We start from the raw sequence: 15,485 nt of genomic DNA on the forward strand, positions 1-15,485 counted from the left end.
AATAGTTATGACAGACAGAGACTGTATGTTCTGCACATAAACTATTTACTAACTGGCCTTTGACTGAAATAATTTACCAATTCCTAGTCTATAGGTATCAGTTTAAATCTTTTTTTGGTGATCCTTGAGGAAAGGCACTAGAAATATGCCCAGGATTTGCAGAAGTAGGCACTGTGTGCCCTTTCAGTGAATTGCTGAATGAATAATACAGGCTCAGAAACCTAGCCTAGCTGGCCTCCTGCAGTCTTCACTGTGTTGACTCAAGTGTGTCCATAAGACCTGTTTATTGTTGTCTTTTGTGAGTCAGAACACAGGCCTTATCCCTACCCCTCCCTGTCATAAATGCCTTTAAGCCTGGACTTGGATCCCAGCTTAATGGGTTTGGTCTCCACATTCCCGCTCTAGCTTCAAGGTCCACATCTGTGCTAAGTTGGGGGAGAGACAGATCGTCCCAGGGGCTGCTGTGGCCTGATCCAGCTTCCCTTGATCACTGATAATTTCTGAAGGAGCTGAAGAACTGTGCTTCCTGCCTTCTTCCTACTGGTGCTTCTACTTGGGTTAGCCTGGGGTGCAGTCTGTGGGGGCAGCTCCTAAATGTCTAGGCACCTTTAAGCACCTCCATTGGTTTATGACCCAGACTTTGCCCCACTGGCTCAGTCTTTGAAACTCCTCCTCCCTGGACCCTGCTCCAGACACTTTAAATCCAGGAGAGAAAAATGTGTTGAGACTGCCTGGGGAACAACATCTGCTCCTAGCCAAGATTACCTCATCACAAAGTAAGGATACTAGGTGGTGGAACTGCCATCATACCTTTCTCCTTCCTATACCTGGTTCTGGTGGGTAGATGTAGTCCTTTCTAAAGAGGCATGGAGTTCTCTACCTTTTCTCCATGAATTACTCTGCACCCATTCTTTTCTTACACTTTTCATCTTTAAAACCTCTTTTTCTTCTACTCAATATCAAGAATGTGCCTTCTTCATGGAATCCTAGATATGTAACTTTATAGAGCTGAGAGGGTCCTTATCTAGTTTAAGGCCCTCATTGTACAAATGGAAAGACTGAGGCCCAAAGAAGAGAAGGGCCTGAGCCAATGCCACATAGCTGATTACTGCAAGAGCAAGCTGGGGTTGGAACCTAGGTCACTTGACTCAGACCAGTGATTTTTCATTACCGTCTCTTTCTAACAGGAACAAAGATGTCCTCTGGTTTTAAACAAATCCAGACTCCAGCTTCACCCAGAAATTTTGAGCCCCGTTTTGTTATTTTTATTAGTTCCTTTTTTTTTAATTTAATATTTCCAATTCTTCTGGGTCTTCTTAGTTTTTAGGATGTTGACCTATGTTAATCCAGGCTATCTTGTAGCTACATCCGGTCTCCTCGATGGAAAATGTGAGTAATACAGCCCTGAGGTTTCACTCTAGGAGCTGCTAAAAATGGCAGAGGCAGAGTTTATGTACATTTAAAAAAATCTAGCAGTGACTGGTGGACAGTAGGCACTCAATAACTGTGAAGTCACTTCCTTCATTGCAAAAGGGCTCTCTGTGTTTCTCCCTGAAGTAGCACAGTGTGGTAGTGTGGTGGCTAAGAGTCTAGACAGACCCAGTAAAATCCGCCCCCCCCTTTTACTTCTTAATTGTTTGACTTTGAACTGTTACTTTCTCTCTCAGAGCCTGCTTTCCTTCAGCTGTAAAATAAGGAGAATTAGCATATTCATTTCACAGAATAATTGTGAAACTTAAATGAGAGAATGCATGAAAAGTGGTTAACATAGGGACTGGCATGTAGAAAGCTCTTTGTTTTATTACCAGTTTTACTTTTCTCTATTACCAAGCAACCATGGCCTCAGAATATTAGGAGGGCTGATAACTGTACTTCACAACAAGGGAAAATGTTGATGGGGATGGGAGCTCTTTTCACATCTTGCAACCCTTGCAGAGGGCCCTATTTCTTAAATGAGGCTGTTGGAATCCTCCTGTGAGCTTTGACTGGCTACACTGACAGTGCATTTCCTCCCCCCTCTCAGCAAATACCAACCAGCAAGCTGAGATAAGAGAAGTGCAGCCCACCCTCTTGTAATTCCTCTGGAGATCCTAACCGGGATTTGGAAAACACCGGATATGGTCAAAGAACCGTCCCGGGTTTTGTACCAAACCAGGCCCGGAACAAGACATTCCAGCAGTTTAGTTTCTGGAAAAGAGGGCACCCAGAACTGCCCTAGCCTCCATTCACCCCTCCCCAGTAACACCAGCCAAATTGGAGCCCCGGACTTTATTTATGAGAAAGGCTCTCTAACCCAGGATACAGACTGAGCAGGGCTGGCAGACTCATGCTGGGGTCTGCAGCTTAGCATCACTAGGCCACTGACATGAATATGGAAGTGTTTTCTGCAACAAAGGTAAGCTTTTTTTCCCCTCTCTTTCCAAACCCTACCTTGCCTCCCTTTCTTTGAAGAAAACCTTTATTCAGCTTGGTTTAGGGGAATCTTGGGCCACTAGAAGAGAAAGCCAGTGGCTGAGAAGTTGGAGGAAGCATGGCTTGGTGTGCAGGAAAGTTAAAGTGGACAATACACTCTCTTTGTTCCTCTCACCAAAATGGCCAGGACCACACTGTCTCAGCTGTTTCAGAGACGATCCTGGAGTTGTAGAGAGTAGTTAATTTTCCTGTTGAAATAGTGTGCTCATTTTCTGTCTCACAGTTTGTGGTGTTTATTGAGGTAATGGATCTGAGGACTACATAAATGGGAAGCTCAAGCACTTAAAAATGATCATTTAGTTTCATACTTTGAGATCCAGATTGGCACAGAGTAAGGCAATAAATTATAGCTGAACTAAGCTATCAGCTTAAAATCTGAATTATTTCTCACACTTAGTGCCTAAGTAGAAGAAATATTTTAGAAAATATGGGTTCAAATTCTGGCTTTGCCAGTAACTGGCTGCTTGACTTTGAGCAAGCCCCTTCATCTCTCTGGTCTCAGTTTTCTATATGTCACATCAGGGATTGAAAAAATATAGTTTCTAAAGGTCTTTATGGATGTATGTATCTAAAATACATTCAGTTTTTTACTGAGCATCTACTGTATTCTAAGCCCTTTGCTAGGGGCTCATATATCCATTATTTTGTTTGAGCCTCAAAACAATCTTGTGAAATAAATATCATCCCCAATTTTGGATGAGAAAACTGAGGCTCAAATAGGTGAAAGTGACTTGTTGAAAAGTCACATAGCTATTACAGGCAAGAAAGAGAATTTGAATCCAGATCTTCTAGTTTCAAATCAGTATACTTTCTATTATACCACAACTAGGGTGTGAGGAAATAAAGAAACCTCCTTAATACAAATGCAAATATGTAGTGAAATCATATTGTCCCAGGAACAGTATGGTGATAACATACTGGACATGATTGCCAGGCTAGAGGCTCTTAGGTTCTAGTATTAGCTCTCAGGACTTCAGGTGAGTCTCTTTCTCTGTGGGCCTCCATTTTCCCATCTCTGACATACTAAGATACAGTGATAATGATTAAAAAATTATATAAATTGTACTTGTACTACTCTTTTGAGACTTTAAACACTCTCCCCATTTTCCCTTCCAGTAAAGTCCCATACCCACTGAAGGTGAGAAAATCGCCTATTTTGAGTCACAAGGTAAAGAAAAAGCCATACAGCATTAAGAAAGTGGAGGACCAAAAGGTCAATCTTGATGGAGGGTTCTATTAGTAAGACTTCTGAAATTGGAGATAAAACCTCAAGGATAGCTCAGCATTTCTGTGTCCAGTTGAGTGATCCTTTGTCTAGGATGAGCCTGTCCAGGCCAGTCTATTCAAACTCAGAGAGAAAAGAGCATTGTCTCATTAAAGGAACAACTTGCAAATTCTAGGGAAAACAGTGATGCAAACTGTCATGGATGATGGGGACCAGGCCCAGGTAACATTGGGATGCCAGGAAAGGAAGTTTTGACTAGTCTCAGTGTATACTGACTAAACTATGTCTAATTAGAAGTATCCCAGAAATCCCTTCTCTCTCTCTCTCTCTCTCTCTCTTTCTCTCTCCTCCTTTGAGCACCTCTTCCTTCTGCCCTCTTTTTTTACTTTCCTCCAGGATTCTTGCTCACCTTATTTCATTTCTCCTTTTACCTTTCCCTTTTATTTTTCCTCCTCAGTCTGGCCTTTCTATAAGACCTCCTCCTGTGGGCTCAGCTGAGAAAAAAATAGCCCTGTCCAAGTGAAAAGTTTATGTAGGGCTTTCAAATTCTTCATCTCATTTTATCTTCATAGCAAACTAATAGGGAGTCCAAAGCAGCGATTATCTCCATTTAAGAGATGAGGAAATCAAGGCTCAAGAAACTAGGTGACTTGCTCCATGTCATACAACTAATAAATGATGAATTCAGAACTAGAATCTATTTTTCTAGAGTCTAAAGACTTTCAATTTTACCATGAAATATCCAAGTGATTCTAAAAGAATGTTATGGGCTTTCCCTTTCTTCTGTTTTATAATGATAAACCAAGTTTAAAAAAACAACAATAAAAGTAGCAACAACAAATGCAGCTTTGGGAATAAAAAGGGAAGTTAGTGACTAGAAGAAATGAAAACTTATCAGATACCTACTAAGTCCTTGGTGCTATTTCTTTCAAACACAGCTGAAAACAGTACTCAAACCTAAGTTTATCTGACTCAAAAGTTCTGGTTCTTTTCATATATCATTTTCCTTTCAAAGAAATTAATCTCAGCCATATACATGTGCCTATATGCTTACAATGTGCTATTGTATATAGGAACTTATGAGTGTGTATGTGTTATGGCTTTCCATAAAATGTTAAAGCTTTGTGATTCTGGCAATTTTCATTTCTAAAGCTATTTCCTTGTCTGTAATAATCAGAGCCACTAATACTTTTTGATCTCTTGTGCACTTGAGTACTTATTTGTGTTCTATTCATTTACAGATCTTAATTCATTTAATCCTCACAACTACTCTGAGATGTAGCAAATAATATTAATTCTATTTCAAAGATGAAGACACTATGGCTAGAGAAGTGAAGCAGTTTATCAAGTCACACAGCTAGGAAAACCGAAGCCAGGATTTCTTTAGGCAGTCTGATTCCAAAACCTGTGTCCTCAGTGCCAAATGGGGAAGAAAATCCTTATCTCACAAGAATGTGAGAATTAAATAATATGGAAGATATGAAAAACATACTGTACAGTGGAAAGTGCTAGGCAAATGCTAAGTTGCATTTTTTCCCAGGTTCTATTGTCTAGTCCTTTTGGTCATTAGTCACCCTTTGAATGCTTTTTCATTTACTGCAGAAGTTCTATACCAGTCTCTCCTGGGAATATTTCCAAGTTAACCATGTGCTTCTTCAATTGTGGAACTCTTACCTGGGACAGTTTTTTCTCTACGTGAGTTTAAGGCACAACAGCCCTGCTGACACCTCTCTGATAAGGAAGCTTGAAGGAGATGCATGTTGCATTCAGATTCTCATTGAATCAAGGACACTCCCTCCTTGCTGAGGACATGCTATTTGTGTATCCATATGTGGTACTATATGTTGGTGCATGTGAATGCACCTGTATTTCATCAGTGAATGTGAGAGCTAGAAAGACTCTTTGAGAGCTCTTTATATAAAGCATTTTTGTAGTTCTGTGTTTTTGCATTTCATTATATTCCCGAAGATCCATGACCCCCCAAAAGTAAGTTATAGTCCAGCTCTATTATATTATAGATGAGAAAACTGGGGCTCACTAAGGTCACTCTTTGAACCAGTGGCGAACCTGACTAAAGTCAACTGGTGGGAAAATGTATGTCTATGTTGTTTTATGTCACTTAAGCAGTAGCTGTTTATGTTACACCTACAGGGCCCCCATCACCATATCTGCCAGTAGATACACAAAGACCTCTAAGATGTGACATCCATGCTCAAGGAGTTTATAGCCCAATCTGGTAAATAAAGACAGTTCATGAGGCAGCTTATGAGGCAAAGATAATAATAATACAAAGTTTGACTTCATGTATTTTGGTGTTATAGAGAATAAATAGTTCTTCAGAGGACAGTGATATGGAAAGGCTAGAGGGGGCCTTCTGGAGCAGTTAGGATTTAAGTTAGCCCTTAGAGTTGAAATATAGAACATAAGATGTGTGGGAGACAGTAAGGATAAATTAACAAACTGTCACCAGGAGGGAGAAGGAAGAGGAAGAAAACCAACATTTACTGTCTGTTATGTTCTAAACACTAATTGTACTGGGGCCTTTTCATGCAAGTTTTCTAATTTACTTCTCCAAGGCTTATATTATTAGATATATTTTATAGATAAGAAAACAGGTCCAGAGTGGCTAAATATCACCCAAGGCTACACAATTGGTCAGTAGGAAAGCCAGGTTTTAGGAAGAGGAATCCAAGAACAGGTCCTCCCACTTATCAAGGGCTTTCTTCCAAATGTCATATGAAGACTGGGGATTACACACTTGGGCCACTACTTTGTGTGGAGGGATCTGAGAGTATGTAGGGAAATCTATAGTTCTGTTTATCAATCAGGGTAAATAACTGGAGATTTCCTATCCACATGCGAGTCTGTGCATATTTTTGATTTTCTATTTTTGATTAATTGTCCCTAATATCATGTGCTTAGGTTGAGGATTTAGTGAAATAATTTATATATTGAAAAAAAGTGAGCATCACGTTTAGTGTGTAGTAATTTCTCCATGAATGATAGTTACCATCATTATTATCATCATCATGAATGATATTGATTAGATGTATCTCTGCCCATATGAATATATGTGTCTGTTTCTGGAAGTGATCATAACTACATATGATTGCATGTCTCAGAGTGTATGGGGTTTTCTCAGATATAACTATAGCTATAGGCATATACAAGCATATCTTGGAGATATTGTGGGTTTGGTTCCAAACTACTGCAATAAAGTTAATATCGTAATAAATCTTCACACAATTTTTTGGTTTCCTAGTGCATGTAAAAGTTATCTTTATATTATAATGTAGTCTATTAAGTGTGTAATAGTATTACATCTTTAAAAATGTACATACCTGAATTTAAAAATATTTTATTGCTAAAAAGTGCTAAACATCATCTGACAATACAGAATTGCCACAAACCTTCAATTTGTAAAAAACACAATGTCTGTGAAGTGAAATAAAGTGAAGCACAATAAAACAAGATATGTCTGTACATGTTTTCTGTGTGTGCAAGTATATTTCGTGAAAAGTAGTATAGCATGGTAATTAAGAACATGTATACCTGAAACTAACATAATATAGTAAGTCACCTATACTTCAATTGAAAAAAAAAAAAAAAACATAGACATTGGACCCATACTTCCTTGAGCTCACAACCCAACTCTACTGACTGTTAACTAGGTAAACTTGGACAAATTATCTTATACTGCTGTTCTGCGGTTTCTCCTTCTATAACATGGGGATAATAATGGCATCTGCTTCATAGTGTTGCTGTGAGGATTGAATGATTTAATCTGTAAAGCACTTAGAACAATGTCTGACATGCAATGCACACACTATAAATATTGATTTTATTATTTTTTTAGTTGAAGCATAGTTGATTTACAATGTTGTGTTTGTTTCTGGTGTACAGTAAAGTGATTCAGTTATATATATATATACTTTTTCAGATTCTTTTCCATTGTAGGTTATTATTATTATTATTATTATTATTATTATTTTGAAAGTGACTAAGGTTCTGTGTGACACTGTGGTTCTAGTGTGGATGAAAGTGTCTGCATCTCTGCTTTTAGATAAGACTGCATGTGTCTAGGTATATGCAAGTGTATTATATTTGTGTTTATGTTATGTCACCTGTGTTTCTGGGATTGACTGTAGCTGTGTATAGTATGACTGAGCGCTTCATATCAGTCCCCAAAAGTCTAACTGCCTGGCTGACGTATCAGAATGAAAGGTTAGAAGCTTAGTTCTAACTCTGACTCAAGATTGGACACATTAAATGGATTTGTGCATGGCAGAGAACCAGCAGAGAACATTTCTTCTGATAAATGTGCTAAGTTCACAGCTCTGAATTTTCACAAACTGAACGTACCCATGTAACCAGTAAGTAAATCAAGAAACAGAACATTTCCTAGAAGCCTTCCTCCTCTGCCTTACTAGTCACTGATCCCTACCTTAAGAGAAAACATTATCCTGGCTTCTAACAGCATAGATTAGTTTTGCCTGATTTTGTACTTTATATAAATGAAATCATATAATATGTACCCTTTGTGTCTGGTTTCTTTCTGCACCATTGTATTTGTGAGAGGCATCCATATTTTCATGTATAGTGTTAGTTTGCTCATTACCATTGCTATATAGAATTCCATTATATGAATAAAATATCATCTACTCATCCATTATAGTGTTCATGGACATATTGACTGTTTTCAGTTTGGGTCTATGAACATTCTAATAAATGTATTTTGGTGAATTCTCATTTGTTTTTAAACACAGTTCATAGAGGATGGAAAGTGGCAATGGTGAAAACAGAGACACAGGGAGAATTAGTGACCTGATTTGGGTACCGAGTGAGTCAGTGGCTCAATCGGGCTACTGATGCCTGTTTCCTAATTTTGGGGCCAGAGTATATTCTTCTTTCTACATTGCTGACGAAAATGGATCCAGATTTCTCTTCTGAAGAAAATGATACACAATTGTCAGTACAAGTGATTTTTAACTTTGCCCTCCAAAGTCCAATGTGTAGAGATCCTTGAACACTTGTTGAAAGGAAACAGGTAAGGCAGAGATTCTAGGCTAATCGGTTTTTGTTTTCTCAGTCACTCAGTCTGGCTCTTGCCTCTTTACTTTTCCAGACACATGCAAAGCCCCTTTGTTCTCTTTCTTCTATACCGGCAGCTATTCAATTGCCTGTTTCCCAGAGTAATGTGGGCCATGGAGCCAGGCCATCTTCTATGGGCTCTGCTGTTCGTGCAACCCTTGTGGCCCCGACTGACTGATGGGGCCACTAGAGTCTACTATCTGGGCATCCAGGACGTGGAGTGGAACTATGCTCCTAAGGGAAGGAATGTCATCACGAACCAGCCTCTGGACAGTGACACGTAGGTTTAATCTCTTGTGGAATTAGAGATGGAGTTAGGGAGGGGCACTCTTGAGGTCAATAGGTAGCTCTTGAAGACCTTTCCCCGGGGTGTGGTTGCAGCCAGCTCCTGATCTCTCTGGGCCATAAGCCCAGTGATACATTTCCTGAGAAGACGACTAGTTGACTCAGGAGCCAGTATCCCATATGGAGTTCGCTTTTCCACAGTGAGGTGCCTAAGTATTTTTAGGGTCCTAAAGGTCATTCCATATTGCCTTGATTCTAAGGTGATATCCACAATGCTGTTTTAATAATAGGTATTTAGCTTTTGAACAAGAAAGAAACATGATATATACACAGTGTTTGTAAGATGTGTGTAGTATATGTATGCTGCCATAGTTCAATGGAACTATACTGATTTAAGATATGTAAAAATGTGAAAAAATAAGATCAGCCTTAGAATCAAGGAAAGAACAGCAATAGCTATCACTTATGTAACACTTTGTGACAGGTACCGTACTAGAAATTTATATACTTTGTCCCACCTAATTCTTACAGAAACTTTAGGAGGTGAGTATGAATATTCTCATCTTATAGATGAGAAAACTGAGGCTCAGGGAGATCAAGTAACTTGCCCAAGTCCAACAGCTAGTAAACAGAGAGGTAGGATTTGAACCTGGGTAATGTGGATGCAAAGCTGGTACTCTTCTCACCATTCTGCCTCTCACAGATCCCACAAGATTAACCTTTCTTGATCTTAGAGCTTTGCAGGTGTTCCACAAATGCCCATTGAAAAAATCGAATTAATGTATTAAAAAATCTTTTGTGATCATGAATTGCTTTGTCTCTCCAAAGCCTCAGAGTTTTACAAAGTTGACTGTAACATCTCAGAGCTCTCTAGGAAGAATTAGAGTAAGAAAAACAGCTCTCTTTTTTAACAAACCATTTTTCTACTCATCTAGTTTTGGAGTCACAGAGTCTGTATTAAAAGTATCTTTGAGGGATAACTTTGTTATCCCCTTCTCCAATATTTTGAAGTAATAGTTAACATTTATTAAGTTTTTACTATTTTCCAGGCACTTTTCTAAACTCTTTATGTATTTTAATTATTTTAGTCACCAGTAATAAGTGGTACCATGGTTATCTCCATTTTACAGATGGAGAAATTATGCACAGAGAAGTTAAGTAACCTGCTCAAAGTCCTACAGATTTGGAAATGGCAATATTGAAATTTAACTGAAACTTCCTGGCTCCAGAGTTTGTGAACTTAACCACTATGCTATAAGACTTCCCATATACAACAGGGCAACACTAAGTTAGGCCACCTGGATAGGGAGTTGATCACTTAAAAAGAGTCTGTCCATAGTTGGTTGCCTCCCCATTATTATATATTAGGCTTTACTGAGTGAAATTGTCTATTTTGTAGATTAAAATTGCTCAAATATCAGCAAATTCATATGCTTTAACTTAATACTTCTCATTGTCTAACAATTAGATTCTAACGTAAAGCTTTCATGTTTTGATCAGTACAATCCCATTTCCTCTTGTTTTGCCCTAAACAAAGATGAACACTTCTTGGTCAGCCACCTCTGGAAAAAAGGCAAAATTGTGACTTTCTCTTTCCTTCCTTCCCAGAGTAGCTTCCAACTTCCTGAAGTCTGACAAGAACCGAATAGGGAGCAGCTACAAGAAGACCATCTACAAGGAATACAGGGATGGTTCATACATGGATGAAATGGTTCAGCCAGCCTGGCTGGGTTTCCTGGGGCCAGTGTTGAAGGCCGAGGTGGGAGATATCATTCTTATCCACCTGAAGAATTTTGCCACTCGTCCCTACACAATCCACCCCCATGGCGTTTTCTATGAGAAAGACTCAGAAGGTAAATCAGCCCATCCTTTTTCTCCTACCTGCAACAAATATACCTTTTTCTTTATTGCCATCTGAGAGAGAGGAGCTGGGAATGAAGATAGTGTTCCTTTTTGATCTGAGGTGGCAAGGACTCTCCTCAGAGAAAATATGGCTGGGTACTGTTATCAGATCTGCTATTCACACACTGTGTCACTTTGGGCAAGTCACTGTCCCTCTATGAACCTCAAATTCTTCATTAAGAATGTAGAGATTCAATTTACCTTTTATCACAAAGAATTACTTGAATGGCATTTCCATAAAATATTTGACTGTGTTTTGGAAAGAAAGGAGTGTTCTGTGAATGTAAGGGAGCATTATTCTTGTGCCACAGTCTTCCAAAAAGCCCATTGTTTTTCTTAAGAGGGAGATTGGTTTACTCATCTGTATCTCCTACTATCCCAGGCCCTATGGCCTATAGTACTGACACAACGGTGAGTGAGGGGAATAGAGAGCAAACTCAGAAGGTCTTGACTTGACCATTAACTCCCTGTGGGCAAGTTATTTTCCTCTGTTTTCTCTTTCATAAAATGGGAATAGATCAATTGATCATTAAGTTGCCTTTAGACGGAAATTCTGTGATTGTCTGCTTTCTGTTTTTCAAAGTGAGTACTTGAAGGAAGGGACTTTTTTCTTCTCTCTTGCCTCCATGTTATCAGCTTTGCACTAGAGCATTACTAGGTTAGGCTGTATAGCACTTTCTATGGTCATAGTTCCTTCCCCAGGGGCTGCTACCTTTCTACCCACTGTTGATTTGAGGTCTAGGGTTCTTGGCTAGATATTATCTGAATCTGTGCCTTCCTTAGGTTGTGAGGAAAACTGTGCTGAACTTTAGAACTCTACCTTCCACAAGACTGGAACTAGGTATTCCATGCATCCCTCTCCCGGCTTCTACATCTGCCAGGCTCCTTCTCGCTCACCCTGGGACTAAGCATATGCAATTTCATTTTCTAGGATCCTTATATCCAGATGGTTCCTCTGGTTGGCTGAAAGCTGATGACTCTGTTCCCCCGGGAGGCAGCCACATCTACAACTGGACCATTCCAGAAGGCCATGCACCTACTGATGCTGACCCAGCGTGCCTCACCTGGATCTACCATTCTCATGTAGATGCTCCACGAGATATTGCTACTGGCCTCATTGGACCCCTTATAACCTGTAAAAGAGGTATAAGCCCCAAATGTGAGCTGTGAGATACAGTTTGGGATATCTAGGGGAAGCAGTGGTATTGTTGACTCACCTACATATTGAGCAGCAGCCTGGGGAGTGTTAATTTAACACCCTAGTTTATTAGTAGGAATAAATCCTGCCAAACTCCCTTTTTCACTGTTTTTTCTATTTCACTACTTTTTTTTTCTAAAACAAACAAAAAACAGAAACAAAATATTTAAAAACACTTTGCTACTTTTTTTTAATTTTACTTAAAAAACTCAAATTAGTAATGATGGAAGTCAAGTTACATAAGAGTAAGGTATGTGTTAATAGTCTGTTGGATAGGATTGAAAGTGTAGTCATCAGAATTTTGGGAGGATTGTGGGTTTGGTTTGAAATATGGTATGTTTAAGGTGTAGTCAGGCCTGAAGACCTGTGTGTTACAGGAGTGTGGTTAGATCAAAGCCCTGAGTTGAAGACATAGGCAGGGATGGTGGGAAGGAATTGCTCTAGATCCTATGTACCTCACCTTCAAGTCCTAGGCTCAACTGAATTGGTGGTTTCATGTGGGGAATTTAGAAATAGTAATTAGCAGCAGAAGTCTCTACCTACTTTTCTGTTGCTGATAGACTCTTAAGGCCCCTCTATTTCTATTCTTTACTTATGAGTACCCCTTACAGCTTACTGTTGCTAAAGAAAGAAGGTTCTTAAAGGCTCTTTTCTTACTTTCCCTAGGAACCCTGGATGGGAACTTCCCTCCTCAGCGGCAGGACGTGGACAATGATTTCTTCCTGCTCTTTAGTGTGATAGATGAGAACCTTAGCTGGCATATCAATGAGAACATTGCCACTTACTGCTCAGACCCTGCCTCAGTGGACATAGAAGATGAGACCTTTCAGGAGAGCAATAAAATGCACGGTAAGCTGGGAGTATGTGGCCACACTATGACGGTGAACATTGATGGAGGGTCTCCACTGGGCCTAGCATTTGGTGGATGTTTTCACATACCTGGTTCGTTTTAATTCTCACAAGGACCGTGAGTAGTAGGTGGTTTTCCCCTGTTTCACTCATGAGGAAACCGAGGCTCTAGGCTTACACAGAAAATAAATGGCACAGCTAAAATTCCAACCCTGATATGTCTGACTGCGTAGGCTATGCTCTTGCCATTAGGTACCCTGTTTTCTAAACTCCAAAGTCATATACTACATGCTCAAGTCACTTTGGTGAGGATTGCCTACTGATATAATTAGTTAACATTTCTTTGTTCTAAAAAGGATGCAAACTGTGAAAATTACACATTTTGTAGAGAAGATAAATGACTTCCCATAAGGGAGTTGACCATCTTAATTAAATTTAAAACAAACTAAAGGCACGAAAGCCTGAGGCATGGACAGAGAACTGATTTTAGAAATGAAAGTAAGTGATTTTGCTTTCGTTTATTTATGGGAGTGATTTACTTGGTGACAGAGGTGGGATCAAAATGAGAGAGTCCCAAGGGGAGGTGAAAACTCAGAGGAAAGATGCAAAGGATGGCTTGGACAGCTCAAATTTCTCTTAGTTTTATACCAATTGCTTGTAATAACTATGATAATTAGTTAGCTAACTTGACAACTGTCCTGTGGAAATTTCAGAAGGAAATTGTCTTAGATGGAAAGAAAGTTTGTAAAATAAACTCCATTTCTTAGAAAGCTTCCTCAGATTGCCGGGTTGGAATCCTGGCTCTACCACATAATAGATTTGTGGTCTTGGGAGAGAAGTAACTTTAGCTCTCTGAGCCTTGATTTTCACATTTTTTCCACAATAACAGTGAATTCTGCCTATTTCCCAGGGATGTTTGTAAGATTTATATAAGATAATACATATGGTCAGCACAGTGTGCTCTTTGAATCCTCATCTAAATGTTATCTATTATTATTGTCAGATGGTAAGGCCTCTCTCATTGGGCTGTCCTTTCCTAACTCTGATATTTTCTTTTGCAGCAATCAATGGCTTTGTCTTTGGAAACTTACCAGATCTGAGCATGTGTGCACAGAAACGTGTGGCCTGGCACTTGTTTGGCATGGGCAATGAGGTAGATGTCCACACAGCTTTCTTCCATGGACAGATGCTGACCATCCGAGGCCACCGAACTGATGTGGCTCATATCTTTCCAGCCACTTTTGTGACTGCTGAGATGGTGCCCCAGGAACCTGGCACCTGGTTAATTAGCTGTCAAGTGAATAGTCACTTGCAAGGTGAGATCCAACATCTCTGATCTTTCAGATACAAGACGTAGGTGGCAGTGATGGTTATCAGGAGGCTGGGTTTCTGGCCTGGAGACATAAGATTGGTCTTTCAGGTGAGATAGTTGGATATAAATGATCAAACATTAGACTAGAATTCTGGGATTCCAGGTTCTTTCCTGGCTCAGCCATTAAATTGCAAGGTGACATGGGGCATTGCTCTCTGAGTTTCATCTTCCCCATCGCTAACATAAGATGGTATAGGAATGGATGAGTGAACTTTTAAGCTGCCTTTTTTTTTGCTCAGAATTCTAAGGAATTAAGACCTGATAGTATTTGCTGCTGATTGAACAGGGAGTGAAGGACTAATTAGTTAAAGAAGAGTAAGGCTTCTTCAGGAGATCATGGAGTATTGTGGGCAAGTAGTGACACTCTAGTTAGAATCCAACAGCAATAGGTTTAGAAGGTTTGGTTTTTAGAAGGAGAATGGTTGAGGTAATGGCCCTGTGCAGTGAGGAACATCAGAGGAGCAGAGGAACCTATGAGACAATGGAAAGAGCATTAGGTAGGTGATTAGAAGGTTCAAGTTGTCTCAGCTCTGTGGAAAACTGAAGAAATCACTGTGTGACTTTGGAAAAGTCCCTTCCCACTCCTATGCTTCATTTGCCATATATATATATATATATATATATATATATATATATATATATATATATATATATATATATATATATATATATATATATATATATAATGGGGATTGGGTTTAAATAGTTTCTAAGATCTTCTTCAGCTCTCACTTTCTAGAATTATTTGAAGTATGGTAAATCAAGTGAATGTCATGAAAGTGATATGTGAGTATGTGAAAGCAGATTTGAGTAAGTGAGGAATTATAGACTGGTGGGATATTGATTCTGGAATGGTAAGTTTGACCCAATAGGAGCCAGGTATTCATGTTCCATTGTCCAGGGTCTGCCCTCAGTACCAAATGTACCTGAGTAAGAGAGTATGAATGTGGATGGAGGTTAGGGATGCAGTGCAATAGTGAAACAAACATAAGCTGCCCTCAGTACCAAATGTACCTGAGTAAGAGAGTATGAATGTGGATGGAGGTTAGGGATGCAGTGCAATAGTGAAACAAACATAAGCCTTAGAGCCA

General features: G+C 39.4%; 1 protein-coding gene across 6 annotated transcripts in view; it reads left to right on the forward strand.

Annotated features, from left to right (window-relative positions):
• Window positions 1–744: 744 nt before the first annotated feature.
• HEPH (hephaestin) overlaps window positions 745–15,485 on the forward strand; it is an 80,436-nt gene continuing 65,695 nt past the window's right edge. For 4 of the 6 annotated variants that reach the window (XM_068533843.1, XM_068533844.1, XM_068533847.1 and 1 more), the window contains exons 1-6: window positions 2,165–2,395; window positions 8,823–9,068; window positions 10,682–10,926; window positions 11,907–12,119; window positions 12,840–13,022; window positions 14,084–14,338. In XM_068533843.1, coding sequence (XP_068389944.1) covers window positions 8,827–9,068; window positions 10,682–10,926; window positions 11,907–12,119; window positions 12,840–13,022; window positions 14,084–14,338 — 1,138 coding nt within the window. In that variant the 5' untranslated portion in view covers window positions 2,165–2,395; window positions 8,823–8,826. Of the gene's footprint in view, window positions 777–2,164; window positions 2,396–8,822; window positions 9,069–10,681; window positions 10,927–11,906; window positions 12,120–12,839; window positions 13,023–14,083; window positions 14,339–15,485 lie in introns of those variants that run through there. The other 2 variants (XM_068533846.1, XM_068533845.1) reach the window with 2 other exon arrangements.

The sequence above is a fragment of the Eschrichtius robustus genome, chromosome X, assembly GCF_028021215.1.
Source record: "Eschrichtius robustus isolate mEscRob2 chromosome X, mEscRob2.pri, whole genome shotgun sequence".
In the NCBI taxonomy this organism is placed as follows: Eukaryota; Metazoa; Chordata; class Mammalia; order Artiodactyla; family Eschrichtiidae; genus Eschrichtius; species Eschrichtius robustus.